This window comes from Balaenoptera acutorostrata, chromosome 9 (genome assembly GCF_949987535.1).
Source record: "Balaenoptera acutorostrata chromosome 9, mBalAcu1.1, whole genome shotgun sequence".
Lineage (NCBI taxonomy): Eukaryota > Metazoa > Chordata > Mammalia > Artiodactyla > Balaenopteridae > Balaenoptera > Balaenoptera acutorostrata.
In genome coordinates this window covers 31,041,475-31,057,402 of record NC_080072.1, presented here as the reverse complement: position 1 = coordinate 31,057,402, position 15,928 = coordinate 31,041,475, and the positions used below count along the sequence as shown (strand labels likewise).

The 15,928-nt window shown below is 33.5% G+C and overlaps 1 protein-coding gene across 8 annotated transcripts in view; it reads left to right on the top strand.

The window, feature by feature from the left end:
- The window catches only part of METTL15 (methyltransferase 15, mitochondrial 12S rRNA N4-cytidine), a 361,764-nt gene that overhangs the window by 185,033 nt on the left and 160,803 nt on the right, over positions 1-15,928 (top strand). For 4 of the 8 annotated variants that reach the window (XM_057552983.1, XM_007180998.2, XM_007180997.2 and 1 more), the window contains one exon: positions 12,486-13,908. The exons of 3 other annotated variants lie outside the window; for them this stretch is intronic. In XM_057552983.1, the coding sequence (XP_057408966.1) occupies positions 12,486-12,931 (446 nt within the window). In that variant the 3' untranslated portion in view covers positions 12,932-13,908. Of the gene's footprint in view, positions 1-12,485; positions 13,909-15,928 lie in introns of those variants that run through there. One more of the 8 variants, XM_057552984.1, reaches the window with a different exon arrangement.

Sequence of the window (15,928 nt, the reverse complement as noted above, 5' to 3'; positions counted from 1 at the left end):
CCTAAATAGGTAATAGGAATCATGATTCATTTTGAGCTACCCCATCTATGCTAAGCATTCTAAGACACAGGTAGTATAGAATTAGCTTTATTGAAAAATAATGTGAGAAAAATATCAATCCTTTAATTTGATATTCTTTTAATTTAATTCTGAGCCATCTTTTTTATTTCTTCTCAGTAGGTAATGTTCCTTGTTACCATTTTTGTTCAAGCCTACAACTCGATGTTTTCCCTATTGTAGGAGGATTTGTAAATCTCAACCACCCAGAGTGAGATCATGTTGTCATCAGACTTAACCTGGTAGGAGTTGGGGATTAGATGAAACTCTGAAGAAGTTTCAAAAGAACCTCACTGAGTAAAGCCAATTTTATCCAGAACCACTGAAGTTCACAGATTTTAATTAACAATATGAAATTTGTAATATTACTTGAATTTCAGATGGGTGAGAATTTAACCCTACATTAATGGAGCCCAGGCAAAAGGACACGAGTTGCGTCACAGAGACTTATTAAATGTGATGGAAATTCGACAGACGAATGCTGACAAACAGGTGCAAGAGCTGAATTAATTTTTAAACCCTACCACTGAGGAGGAATTGCAGTGCATCACGTTGACAGACACAGCACACTGCTAATTTCATTCACGAGCTTAAAAATCTCAATACATTTGAACATGTGAATGTATTAAATTTTAAAAAGTGTAAGCATAAGGGTATCCCAGAACTAAAAATGATAATTTCTCTCTGGGACCTCAAGTCATTTATCTAGCCAGAAGCATGGTGTTTTTTATGAATGAAATCTATCTTACCGCTTCCACATACAAATTGTGTTCTATTATTATATATAGTGCAGCCTGTTACTAAGCAAGCTTTTCTCTTTTAATATGAAATTCCTTGTGAGTCAGAGGAAGACTGAATATTCACTGCTATAGTTTCCAACTTCTGCTGTCATGCGTAAAGGGGGTTTTTAACCAGCGCTTCTGATGGTGCTAAGTGGTGATATTCCTGGAGTTAAAGAAAAATATAACAAACCAAAACTAGATAAATGCAGAGCCTTGTTTGGTGGTATTATTAAAGATGGTAAGTTGTAAGCTGAAAACTCAGTAAACTCAATATGTTTTCACCAGGAATTTACCTACTTTGGAGTCCCTGGTATATTTGAGCCTTTGCTAGAAGCCCTGCAGTGTCTCCACATAAATCTGCATGTATATACAAAATCTTACGAAGATTTCAGGGATTTTATGAATTTCCACATTCAGAATACCATTTATGGTACATCTTGATCTTTATCTGGGACTGGAAGAATATCTCTTATTTAGTGGATTTTCCCCTTTGCCACCTACTGTGCACCAGGCCCTAGACCTGGGACTGGGGATATAAGGAAAATATGAAAAGGTTTCTGGACTTCTTACAGCCTAGTAAGGGCTAATAGATAAATAGTATAGAGTAGTAAATAGTTTGATTAAAATATCTATTAAAAGGTCATTGCAGAAGCTTCCTGGAGAAGATTGCACCTTAGTGAGTATTAAGGATGAGTAGACATAAACTGTAAGAAGAGGGAAAAGGGCATTCTAGACTGAGAATGAGAGCAAGGAGCGCTGCCCTGTCATTGGTAAAATTGTGTATTTACAAGAAATGCATAATAACAAATGTATGGAAAAATCTTTCAGTCTTCTTTCAACATTTGTCAAGAAGATTTAAAGAAAAAAAATAAAAGGATCTGGGTTTAATTTCCCAAGATTTTAGCCATCTGAGCCCTTAATTCCTAATTGTACACAAGCTTGTCCCCTCATGTTGCTTAGCTGGAGAATATTAAGTATTCATTTTTAGAACATAAAAAAACTATAAATGGCTCCCTTCCTAGCAAGTGAGTCAGGAAAAGCCCAGTATGTACTGCATTGGATGAGTCTAGATTCCTAATCAAAAACATGTAATCAGTACCTGCCCAAAAGTCTTTTTATAATGGCAGCAGTAGCAACTGTTTCTTTTTTAAACCCACTATCAAGAAAGCTGATGAAAAAGAGACAAATGCACAGTCTAATAACCTGAGCTAACAATATATTATTTTCAATGGAATGAAAAGGACAAAAGCCGAAGGTATTCATTACTGTTCCCAGGGTAAGAGATCAGGGCAGTTGCTGCCTTCACCACATGCGCAGTCTTTAGGCTTGACAATGCACATCTCCCCAAGGGAAATGTGGAAAGAAAGCCAGACTCTTGCAACTTGATGCAAAGTGATTTGGGTTCCATTACAACATCTCTCAGTAAAAGGCTATTCAGGCTTAGAGTAAAGATTCCACACTCATTTTCTCCCAGAAAATGAGATTGTTATATAAACACCAGACATGGAATCAGAGCTTCTGGAAATCACTCTAAACCATGTGATTTCATCTTAACTTCCTTAAATTCTAATCAGGAAAAAGGAGATGAGATAGTTTAGTGAACATACAATCTTAAAATTGTTGCCTTGTTTTGGGCACACTTAAAAAACTCAAGAACATCCTAAGGAAATTTTTAAAATTACAAACCTATATAATAATATAAGGGTTTTTTTGGGTTTTTGTTTTTTTCTGTTTAGATGAACTAATGCTGATCTGGGCTTCCCTGAATGTGTTTCTCAGAGAACTCGCCAGAAATGTTATGCCTTTCTTCTGGGGAAGTTAGGCTCACTCAGTATTTCAAAAAAGGGGATGTTAGGGTACACTTCATGTTAAAAGAATCTGAGTTCCCATTTGATTCCTGTGAACTTGAGAAGATACATTTTACACCTTTGTTTTTGACCTTTAAATGGAAATAAGGATATTTACTTCTTACGTCTCAGGATTATTATAGGGATTTAACGATGTAATTAAGATATTTGGAAAGTGATTAACACAAAACCTATTTTCAATATTTTCCGAAGTGTGTTACCCAGCAAACGAGTTCTATGGAATAAATAGTTGTTATTAAAAATCAAAAGTTCTGTTTCAAAAAGTTTGGACATGCTAGGTAAACAAAGTTAAACGGTTGCCTTCAGAGCTTTACCATGCTAATGGGTACTGTGAGTCTCCAAAAGAGGAGTATAGCATGCTGCGTTTCTCAGACTTACAACAGACACATTGGTGTTTGGTTGGGGGTGCAAGTGCTATAGTTTACAAGATCACTGTTCTGCAGAACAGTAGTTTGGAAAATGCTGTCTATATGAGGGCCAAAGATCCCTTCCCCCTCCCTCTCCACTCCCCCTCCCCCTCCTCCTCCTCCTCCTCCCCCTCCTCCTCCTCCTCCCCCTCCCCCTCCTCCTCCTCCTCCTTCCCTTAATAGTATGTACAATCCTTCTTTATAACCCTCTTCCCAATATTTATTTATTTATCTTTTCTTCTTTGGGTTTGAATTTCTTGAGGGCAAGGACTATGTCTTCATAAACATTTTAATCCCCAGTGTTTACTACATTGTACATAATAAATATTGGCTAAGTGAATGATGCTGTAATTACTGATACACATCATTCAGGATGTAATTACTGGGTTTTTTGGAGCTGTGAAAACAATGGGCCTGGTTTAAAATGACTCCAAATATATTTTATCCTTGTGGAACTGTGCCTAAGAAAGCAGATAACCTGTGCAGAAAAATGTTCCATGAGAACTAAAGCAAAGGAATAAAAAAAGAACAGAGAAAGAATATTATGTGCTTAGAATGCCATAATACAAGTTGTATAGTTAGGTGGCAAGAGGAATCTGGGAGTGTAATTATGGAAGATAATCTCCTGGACAGGTGAGTGCAATCTGGAAGGTTTAGGTTAATGAAATTAGGGTTTTAATTCTTAGCATCAGTTATTATAAGTCAAGGTCAAACTGGAAAAAAATTCTTTTAATGATTTCTCATTCCCATGCCATGCTAAGTCTTCATACTTTTAAGGCCTAAATACTGCTTAGTAAGCTTAGAAGTACGTCATTAATTTGTACATAAGGAACATTTTAACTTCATTCTGGATGCTGAGGTGTTTTAGTCTGATGCCTAAATCCAATAAGCATTACTCAGATGCTTCAGGGGTTTTCAGCAGCCCTCTATCCTACCTACTGTGCTATTAGTTCAGGATGAAAGTAAAATTAGTTTGGCAGAACCTCAAATTAACCTATCAAATCCCCTCATCACTTATTCCATTTTACAACTGAGAATAATAAATAAATGTGTGAATAACATTCATAAAGTGACTACTTTATGCCAAGTGTGCACTAGGTGCTCCTGAAGATTTTCTTTATTTGATTTTCAGAATAATCCTGTGAGAAGTGTTATCACCTCATCTTCTAGTGGGGAAACAAACTCAGAAGTTGTGCTATTGCCCCACATCAAACAGCCATAAAAATGTAAAAGATCGTATACTGAGCCTAGTCTCTCCTTTCTAAAGTTTAGCCCTATTTCTGTTACATCATGTCATCTTAATATAATATTATCATTTCTTATGCTTTTCCATAGGGATGGTTAAAATGTGTATGTATAAACACAGTACTTACAAATAGCCTGACCATGACTTAAGTGAAGACAACTATTCAACTTTAATGAAGGACATGTAAAATATTAATGGAAATACTGTTTCTTGGATGGATTGTTTGATATGATAATGTAAATTTTTCCAGATCAGTTTAGAAATTTACTGTAATTCCAATCAAACTGTTTATCATTATATACTTTATTATTTCTAAATTTAATTTGGAATAATAAATGAATAAAAATACCCAAAAAATTTTTAAAAAGAAAGATAATGGCATTGGAAAGGGGCACTTACTCCACCTGATAGCAAAATGTACTGGAAGATTTTTTAAAGCAGTAATAATCTGGTATTAGCAGAAAAATAGAGAAATACGTCAGTGCAACACAATTGAGAATCCAGAAGCAGATTTGTATCTAAAAGTGCAGTATATGATCAAAGCAGTACTTCAAATGAGTAGGGAAATAACATACTATTTCATAAATAGGGCAATTAGCTATGTGGTTTTTAAAAAATAAAGTTGGATCCCTACTTCATACTATACTAAAAATTAAACTTCTCGCGGATCAAATATTTAAATGTAAGAAATAAAACCAGAAATATACCAGAAAAACATAGAGTTGGTTATATCTATAATCTTGGAGTGAGGAAAGCCTTCCTAAACTTGACAAAATCTAGAAGACATGAAAAATTTATATATAGCAGAAAATTCTAAATTTTTATATAGCAGAAAAAAATCTACAAAGTAAAAAGACAGTCACAATCCAGGAAAAATATTTGTAACTATATATGAGAGGAAAATGCTTTATGTCTTTATTTTATAAATAGTTCTGCCAAATCAATAAAGAAAAAAGCAACATCACATTAAGGGTTTGTTCAAGCAATTCATAGCTAAAATCAAATGGTCATTAGATTTGAGAGGATGCCCACTTCTACTAATTGCCAAAGAAATGCAAATTAAAACAACTATAAGCTATCATTTGCCTACTATTAGACTAGTCTAAGTTACAAAAAGTAATAGTTTCCAGTACTAGTTGAGTACGTGGGGAGGTGGACTCTGTCAAATACTATTGGTGGAAGTAAACTGGTACAATCTATTTAGACAGTAAATTTAGAAGCATTGGTTCAAATTTAAATGGGCATAAACAGCCTTTGACCTAACACTAATTCTACAGGCATACTATCACAAGTTCACATACAGTTAAAGTATTTTCCCCAGATTGTGACTTTTTACTTTGTAGAGGTTTTCTGCCACGTAGAATTTTTTAAAATGTGCAGTTCACATGTTTACTGCAGCATTTTTTTGTGATAGTAAAAATAGAAAACATCCCAGATATTCTTGCTGTGGTGGCAACATGAACTCCACCAAAGTAGAGACTGCCTCTACCTTAATTACCATTCCCAGTTAGCTGGTACTGTTCTTGACAGTATAAACATTTGTTAAATGAACAAACAAAATGGACTATAATGTGTCTATACAACTGAAATTATTTTTAAAAGTAAGGTAATTAAACAAGTTGCAGATATTGTACAGATCATTCCCTTTTTACAAATATATATATGTATGCATGTACATACATTTATATACAAGTGTCATATATATCTATTAAGAAAAAAGTTAGAAAGTATACCTCTTGATTGCCTCTTAGGGTGGAATTTAAGGAGTAGTGACATTAACATTTTACTGCATATACTACAGATAATATATCTTTTTGCTTTTGTTTTTGTTTTTTTAACAATGACTATGTTTATAACTTTAAAGTACAAATACAATCATTCTTTCAATCTACTAACGCTTCTTGCTGTAAAAGATTTATAGCAGTTAACAAAGTCTCTGTTTTCACTGAGTGTATATTCTAGTGGAGGAAGACAGATGGGAAACAAATAAATATTATCCCTGATAAGGTATTATGAAAAAAAAAGTCATAAAACCATGTAAGGGGACTCCAGTGACAGGGTGCTATTTTTCTTTTCTAATTCTGCAGTGTTTGAGAAGAGACCTGAGTGAAGTAAGGAGTAATCCATCCCGGTATATATAGGCAGATAGATATTCTTGGTACAGGTCAAAGGACCCAGGATGAACACGCCATGAATTAGTTAAGATTACAGAGCTCAAGATCAGGAGATGAGTTCAGAGAAATGGGGGTGGTGAGAAGCAGAAATTGTATATAGCATAGGGACATTTGGCCAAGGTAAGAAGAACTTCAGTTCCTATTTCATGTGATAGGAAGATACTAGAGGTTTTGAACCGTGGAATGACGTCCAGTTTTTGTACACAAAAGACCTGTCTGATGACTGTGTGGAAAAGATGATGATGGCTTGGAGTAGGGTGAGAGCAGTGGAACTGGTGTGAAGTGGTAGGGTTCTACATGCATTCCAGATAAAGAGTCACCAGAATTTGCTGATATGAGAGGAAGAAAAGAATAAGGATATGAAACTGTCAGGCATTGTAAAATACCACTGCAAACGAGCCTGATCCTGGAATGTGAGAATGGAGTGCCTCTAGTGAGGCAGAACACTTCAAAACTTTTCTTGAATAGCTAGGGTCGATCTCTTATGTTATGAATTTTCCCAGCATTACTGTGAGAGAGGTAAGTGCCAATTAATGTCTTAAGGTTATACTGAAATTAGAACTTGTTATCCCATAGTGGGTTTAATGTTCATTTATTCTTAAATACACATTTTTTTAAAAGTGTACTTAACTTGAAAACATCTTAACTTGGTATTGAATGTATATTAGCTTTTAATTTCCTTTTGTAGGAATTTTACTGACATAATTTTGCTATTTTAAGGTATTAAGAGGAAAACAGTTCTGCTATTTTGAAGAACTGAGAAAACTTGTCGTTTAGGATTTCAAAGGTGTTAAGTGAAATAGTTAACCTAAAAATCCCAACAATATTAATTAATCTCAATTATAATATTAATTAATTAATGCATTAATCTTTGGGGGGGAATTTGAACTTAAACCACTGAAGCTCTTCATGAATTTTTTTACTGTAAATTTCCAAATCTTACCAATACATTCTCATGTCTTATTTTATTCTGTAAAAGAATATGAAAAAATAAAGTTCACTTTGCACATTTGCCCATTTCAGATAATAAAGACTTTCAAGCTTGCATGGCCTAAGGTTCAGATTATTTGCAGTTGCTCCACTGCATGTGCAAATGATTGATTCATTAAGGACATTCCCAGTCAGTATCAGGTATCATTAAATACATGCATACAGTTGTATTGAGACAATGATATTGTTAGCAAATTTAAGAGTTCAGTTGTCCCATTAAAATCATAATTTGGTACACACAATCATATATGGCCAACAAGTAGGATATAGGATGGGGTTTGTTTCATGACATTATTTAAAAATTCTATTCATAATGTTTTCTCTGACTAAAAATATTATGTTCTTCATTTAGTCACTTATTGATGTAACTGGATATTATACTCTTCATATATCCATCCAATGATGTGAATGAAACTTTGTAGTTATGGCCCTGGATTTTTATTCATTTATACATATTTTTTGTTCATTATCTATTCATTATCTTTTTAACAAACATTTACCAAGTGTTTATTACAGTAGTTTTTAATTTTGGCTGCAAGTCAAAATCCTCTGTAAAGCTTTTTAAAAGTACTGATTCCTGTGTAATAAACCCCTGAAACTGATTCAATAGGTCTGGACTTTAGCCAAGCATCTTTATTTTTTCAAAAGCTCCACAGGTGACTCTGATGTGCAGTCAAGGTTAAGAATCATAAGCTTCTCTATTAAGCAGGAGGGATATGAGTTAACATGAAATAGTTCCTGTTTACAAGGAGATCAGAGTCGAGTAAGACAGGCAAGCAAACTAGTAATCACAGTAGTGTGATAAGTACTATGTGAAGAGTAAGCATACCTCTTCCCACTTAGAACTAATATACATTGGCCTGGTGTGAAGTAAATCTGTTGATGGACTATAAACCAGAAAAAGGAGATTTTCTCTCAGTACCAAACCAAATGACCCAAATTGTGATTGAGTCCATATTTTGTCTTACCTGCTCTCTGCCTTAATCAAATGAATTAGCCATACAAGACTTTGTGATTAAGCTCAGGAAATGGAAAAACAGAGAGACCAGTTTCTATTTCTGATAACAGGATATGGGAGATGAGAAAGCAGTGAAGGATTGCAAAACAGCCCGCTCCTCAGAGTCAGGGAGCATGTATCACTAATATTTTTCTTCCTATGGCCTAAATCAGATTCCAGCTCATAGGTAGGCATTGGTTCTGGTATAGTTTTTGAATCTTTTTTTCCTGATGACCTGTAGGCAAATGTTCCTACCTAGTCTATGCATACCTAAGAGAACTCTGTGGCAGAGTTGCTCTCTGACCAGTGACTTTCACAAGGAAACACTTTTTTGCTACCTCAGAGGCACAGGACATTTACTCATTGTCTTTAAAGTCTCCAATTCAGACAAAGAATCTTGCTTAATTCTTGATAGCAGTATTGTCTTTTCTTATGTTCTTGTCTGTTTGTAACAATGCCTGTTGCTGTTTTGTTTTTACTACATTAATTTTCATTACCATATGCTATTTTATATACTTTTGTTTCTTTATTTCATTTTACACAATCTGCATTGTCAACCTCTCTTCCCATAAATTACAGACACAAAAGTGCCAGTATAAAGGAAGGGAGGATATGTGCCTTTCATCCCCAGAGCAGCACCAAAAAGCTGCACGAAACACGTTGCCCATTGCAGGCCCTTGTCATCTCCCTAAAAATGGGACTTGAGGAGGCTGACAGGACCACACCTAGAAATCCTTCCCAAGAAATCCAGTGGACGTAGTCCATATTAGAATTCCCTAAACAAAAGTAAGAAAGCCCCAGAAGGAAAGCTTCATGGAATGTAGTTATCCTATTATCTTCAGGATCATCCATGCCTAAATATAAACAAAAGCTCTTATTTTCTTTCTCCATGATATGATATTGACAAGGCCTAATTAGACCTTAGAAAGACAAGCTTATCTGGTCACAGTGGTGTTAATTTGTGAGCTCCAGATTCATAGATAGTGTGGATGTACTTAATGTGAACATGAATTATATAAACTTGACATTGCATAATATAAAATGTTAATAAAGTCTCACTTTATGTGAATACTTTGAAATAAAAACAGATTTCTTCAATTAAAAGAATCAGTCAGGAATCTCATAGTTTCATAACTAGCTGGCTGAATGAATTATAAACTATAATTATAGCAGAGGAAGGTGCCATTTTAGCTGGTAAACAAATGCCTACCATACTTTGTCATGTCAAATGAACCAATGCTGTTGTTTATATTAGAATTTCTGTGGGGATTTCAGACATTACTTTGTTATTTTAACATTTCCTATTTTTATTAGCTTTCAAAAACATTTAAAGATAATATCAGGGAACTGTTAATTAAGCTCTCTGCTTTTCTATCATTTCATCAATTTAGTTAACACATATCCAGGCATGGCTAATTCAGGGTGCTACGTTAAAAAACACATCCTCAAATATATATCTTTGAAATGTGATAAAATGCAAAGAAAGCTAAGCAGTTACCATGTTGAGCCATGATTTTAATTTCTACAAAATATTAGAGATGATAAGAAAAACAATTTTTTAAACCTTAAAGCAAAAATATCCTACAGTATTTGTTGATCCATATGCTCCATGAATGTTTACCTCCTATTTTACATTAAAATCCATATACATTAAAATGTATTTTATATTACATTTCTCCTTTGAAAAAATTAGCGTTGAATTAGCCAAGGTTTGAATCACGTAAGGACTTCAGGAATGCAACCTTCTTGAAGCGTTCTCTAAATCCAAGCTCTAAATCATGAACAGTTGCATGTTTGTTCAGATCCTTAGAATGTTTTGAAATACATTGCCCAGTGACCAAAACTCTTTCCCGGAAAAATGGAGAAATTGAATAGCAAAGGGAAAGAAGTTGACCTCCCTCCTCAGCTTTGACTTTGGCATTTTGTTTCTGAGAGACCTGGTTGTTGGAAGATAAATTCCCTAATGTCTAATGTTTTCTAGCCTTTCAGCAAAGTAGATTTTGTAGAGGGAAGTGTGAACCTATAACACTGATTTGGTTAACATCAGGCTGCCGGGTTCTCAGCTCTGTGGTACAGGTAAAATATTATTTCTCCCCTTCTCTGATCCAGTTTCCTAAGAAGATTAATCAGATGTGTCTTAATGTACTTTACTACCGGAGCTACAGATTACTAAATGTGAACTGTTACTAAATTGTGAGATTCCCTTATATGTGCTGAATAAGAGAGGTTTGTCAGATATATATTTTATGGTTTTAGTGTTTACTCTTAGGTCCATGATCCATTTTGAATTAATTTTTGTGTATGGTGTGGAGTAAGGGTTGAAGTTCATTTCATTTTGTACAAATAATCACTTTCATTGAAAATCTGTTCTTTCTCCGTTGAATTAACTTGACATTTTGGTCAAAACATAATTGCCTATATAAATGTGGGTCATTTTTCTGAGACATGTAAATTTCTGGAACTATGTTATTTGGTGCATATGCATTTGTAATTGTATCTTCCTGCTGTCTTGATCATTTTTCTCAATAGTAAATGTTTATTTTGGGGTCTAGCAGTTCTTCTTTTTAAAAGTTTATTTTGTCTAATGGTAGTATAGTCTCTCTCGTTTTTTTTATGCTTAATCTCTACATGGTATACTTTTTCACAGCCTCTTGCTTACTTTTATTTGTGTTTTTATATTTAATGTGCATTTCTGTAGACAATGTAGAATTAATTAGGTCTTGCTAGTTTTCAGTCAGTCTCTGCGTTTTTATTGGAGTGTTTAGTACCCTTACATTTAATGTGATTATTTTTATATTTTGATTTATTGTCTGACATTTTGCTATTTGTCTTCTCTTTGTCTCATTTTTATTTTCCTGTTCTTCTGCCTTCTTTTGTGTTAAACAATATTTTGTGGATTATTTTTATTCTGTATTCACTTATTAGCTTTATTTCTTTGCATTATTTTTTGTTATTGCTCTAGGGACCACAATATGCAACGTTAACTTCCAGTAAAATATAGGAACCTTGTACTAGTGTAGTTTCATTTACAGACTCTCATCCTTTGTGCTGTTGCTGTCATATACAATACATATCTATATCTATATTATAAAACCAAGAATATTATGTTATAATTTTACTTAGAGTCTTGCCTTTTAAAGAAATTAAGAATGACAGAAAGACAGTTCTGTCTTTTAAGAAATTAAGAGAATTATTTCTTTTCTTCATATCATATCACTCGTATTTTCATTACCCTCTCTCTATCCAAGTTATCACCTGATGTTATTTTATTTCAGCCTGAAGTATTTCGTTTTGTATTTCTTAAATTTAGAGCTGTTAGCAATGAATTTTCTCATTTTAAAATTTATTTGAAAATGTCTTTGAACCTTTAATTTTGAAGAATGGTTTTAAAATAGCTTTCTTGGAAGACAGGTTTTTTTTTCCTTAACAATCTGAATGTTATTCCAGTGTCTGATAGGCTCCATTATCCTAATGAGAGATTAGCTGTTAATCATATTTTTGGTCTCCTATGTAATATATTGTTTTTCTTTGTTGTATTCAAGATTTTTCTTACTATCTTCAGCTTGTAGTAGTTTGATCATGATGCATCTAGGTGCAGTTTTCTTTGTTTGTTCTATTTGAGGTCCATTGAAGTTTTTGTAGCTGAGAGTTAATATTTTTCATCAAAGTTAGGAAGTTTTTCATTATTATTTCTTCAAATATTTGTTCACCCTTTTCTCTTTCTCTGCTCTTGTTTGACTCCATTTACCCTTAAGATTTCTGAAAGATGTTTCTAACAGAATAGTTTTAAACTTTGATGGAAGGGTCAGAAATAAAATGGAGAAGTATGGATGAAATGACACAGTTTTCTAAGGAAACTTAGTTCCTTAAATATACACACAACACAACCCAGTAAATTTACAGTGGAAAATATTAATGTTACCTATTTGTCCTCTTTTCCTGTTTTTACAAAATCTGTTTGTAGGTGCATTTCCTCCCTCTGCTACTTATGCACGAAAAGACTTGCTACAACGATCTACCCATATCGCTACCAAGACTTTCCAAGCTGTTCGCATATTTGTGAACAATGAGCTCAATGAACTTTACACAGGACTGAAGACAGCTCAGAAGTTTCTGAGACCTGGTGGTCGCCTTGTTGCCCTCTCCTTCCATTCACTGGAGGATCGCATCATCAAACGATTCCTGCTTGGGATAAGCATGACAGAAAGGTTTAACCTAAGTGCTAGACAGAAGGTGATACAAAAATCTCAGTTGGGTTCAGATCATGAAAACATGGAAGGAGTTTCTATAGGAAGGGCCCCTTTAATGTGGAAAATGATGCATAAGAAGGTACTTACTCCGGAAGATCAAGATGTACAACATAACCCCAGAGGACGCTCAGCCAAGCTTAGAGCAGCTATCAAATTATGAGAAAGTTATCATCATCTGATTCTTCAAGTTCTTCCTCACAGTTTCTCGTGTAATATTCCTGAACAGCCTAATATAAGAAAGTGTGGGATATATAGAGATATGTACTATATATGTGTGGAAATAAGGGGTATTTAGCATTTTTTTCTCAAAAAGAAAATGTAGGAAATATTAGCATGACACAGATAGCTCAATTCAAGATGCAGCAGTGTCTCAAAACTGGAAAAATTGTTTATCTTAGCATTATATTTGACTTTTGAAATGCAGTCCTTTCTCTAACCTGGAAATTTTTTTAAAAAGAAGAAGAAGGAGAAGAGAAGAATATGTGTATTTACTTAACTATGTAGATTCAAGCTGTCAAAAGAGAGATTATAATTATATCTGCATGCCCAAATTCTGAATTTAGATATTCAGATTTGCAACAGACTGTCTATAACTCAAATAATTAATAATGATCATAAAATGAATTTTAATTTTCCTACTTGGGAATAATTAATTACTACTATAGCTTTCTCAAGTATAGGTACTATGAAAATTTAAAATATTCAAGTATTATTTTTAAAATGCATTATACTGATAAATTTCATTACTGAAATTACAGTGTTCATTGTTTTAAAGGGATTTTTCAGTATGATATGTGCCATGTTTTCATATATTAGCAACTAAAAATGTAGAATTGCTCTAATAGCTCTCACAGAGAATGTTTCACAAAACTTATATTTAAAATCAATTGTGTTTATTTTAATAATAGCCCAGAATGATTTTGATAAATAAAAATCTCTCATCATTTGAATCCTGCAATTTTAAATTGGGCTATTTGAAATATTCAAAGTCTGTTTGAAATGGAAAAGTATGTTATCTCTTCCAGATACTAAAATCAATGTAATGATTTTATTTACAAATAGTAACTGTAATTGTAAAATGTTTATTCAGGTGAAGTTCACGTGGCAGAGGATTCTTTAACAAATTAATGAAATTGATTCAGTATTCATATAACTTTTTATACATAAATATGCCTTTCTAATTTATTCAGTTATGCAGCAAGTACTGAACTAGGCAAAGAAACAAAGGCGAGTAAAATACACATAGCCCATAGTATCAGTCCTGTGGAGTTTATAGTCTAGCCGAGAAGAGCAATGGTAGTTAAATAATCATAAATATTAGTATAAAATTGACAAAGCGGTAAGGGCTATAAAGAAGTAGTACAAGGTACCATAAGTACGTCTAGTAGGGGTTTCATCTACTGAAGGAAACCAGGTCTGACAACATGGTGCTTGATTTGTGACTTGAAGGATGAATAAGAGGTAATTAGTAAAAGGATACATGGGCATGTTCATTAAAGGTGCATGTAAATGATTGTTTTCTTAAGTAGTTTCCCTTGAAGTCACATTTATACTATTAATTTGCTAAGTAAACTATTTATTCAAATACAGGAAAAATTCATCTTCTCAATTATGATTACAAACTCTAAGTTGGTGAATCCAATGAATAAAATATCAACATAACTATATGGGCAAAAGATAAGAATTAAGTACTTGAATTTACCTCAGACTTACTTTGTCTACCTCTGTAATATTTAACTTTAGTTCCCAAGTTTGTTCACCACTTGTAATTTACAGACTTTATTCAGATCTGAACAATTCTGCAGTGAAATCAGAATTAGAAAATATTCTAGGGAACAGTGTCCTCAAATTAGAAACAAATGAAAGTACCTAGCTTAATCTCCTCAGTCATCCCTGAAGAATTTTGTAAGTTCCTCTTTGTATGTACGTCATATTTGTGAATGAGAATGATTCCCAAAGGTAAGTGCTCGTCTGAGTATCTGATCAGAATATAAAAGATCGCATCTAATATTCAACAATGATTCACCTATTTCATCAATCATTTTTGGATGCTATATAATACAGGAATCTTTTCATTAATGTTAAATGGAAATTGCCCTGGGTTGGATGGCATCCTTCCAAAATTCATGTCCTTTCCAAAACCTCATAATGTGACCTTATGTGGAAATATGGCTATTGCAGATGTAAGTGGTTAAGAGGAGATCATACTGGAGCAGGGCAGGCCCTTAATCCAATATGTCTGTGTCATTATAAGAAGAGGAGAAGAGAGAGACACACAGAAGAATGCCACATGAAGGTAGAGGCAGAGATTGAAGTGATACATCTACAAGCCGAGGGACACCAAGAATTGCTGGCAACCATAAGAAGCTAGGAGAGAAGTATGGAATAGATTCTCCCTCATAGACTTTAGTAGGAACTAATAACTCTGCTGACACCTTGGTTTCAGACTTCCAACCTCCAGAACAGTGACAGAATAAATTTCTGTTATTTTATGCCAGCCAATCTGTGGTAATTTATTACGGCAGCCCTAAGGAACTAATACTCTGACAAAAAAAAAAAATCTTGAAAAATATGCATGAAGAAAAAATCGTGCTTCAATAAACACAAAATTGGTTTCAAAATGTTGTAGTGTAAAAATATATTAGCTTTTTTCTGTAATTAGGCTGTTTGCCACAATCATTCTTACCTACCTCTTAGTCTTAGTTGTAAGATGCATAATAAAATACATGAATGAGTTTCAAATTGTTAACTCTGGAGAATGGCTTAGGGAAATTCATACAATACATGTAGAAAATAAAACAGATTATTGAAATGAATACATTTTAGTACATTTTATTGGAAAAGTACATTACTTTTCCAATAAAATATAAACTATATAATACAAGCAGTTGTTTTACATTTCAGAATCTTTGTATCGACTGCTCTCTACCAATCATTTTAATATAGCATCCATCCCATTGTGTAGGACATCAGTTCTTAACAGGTTTTAGTTCATTGCTTATTAAGAAATGAAATTTAATAACTGCACACAATTTTTAATTGATATCCCTATTTTGTATATTCATTTCATTTTGATAATTATATGTTAGTTATGTAATCTTCCTTTTGAAATTTCTAGGGTAATTTTTAGAGAGTAATTTTGGGGCTATATCGTATC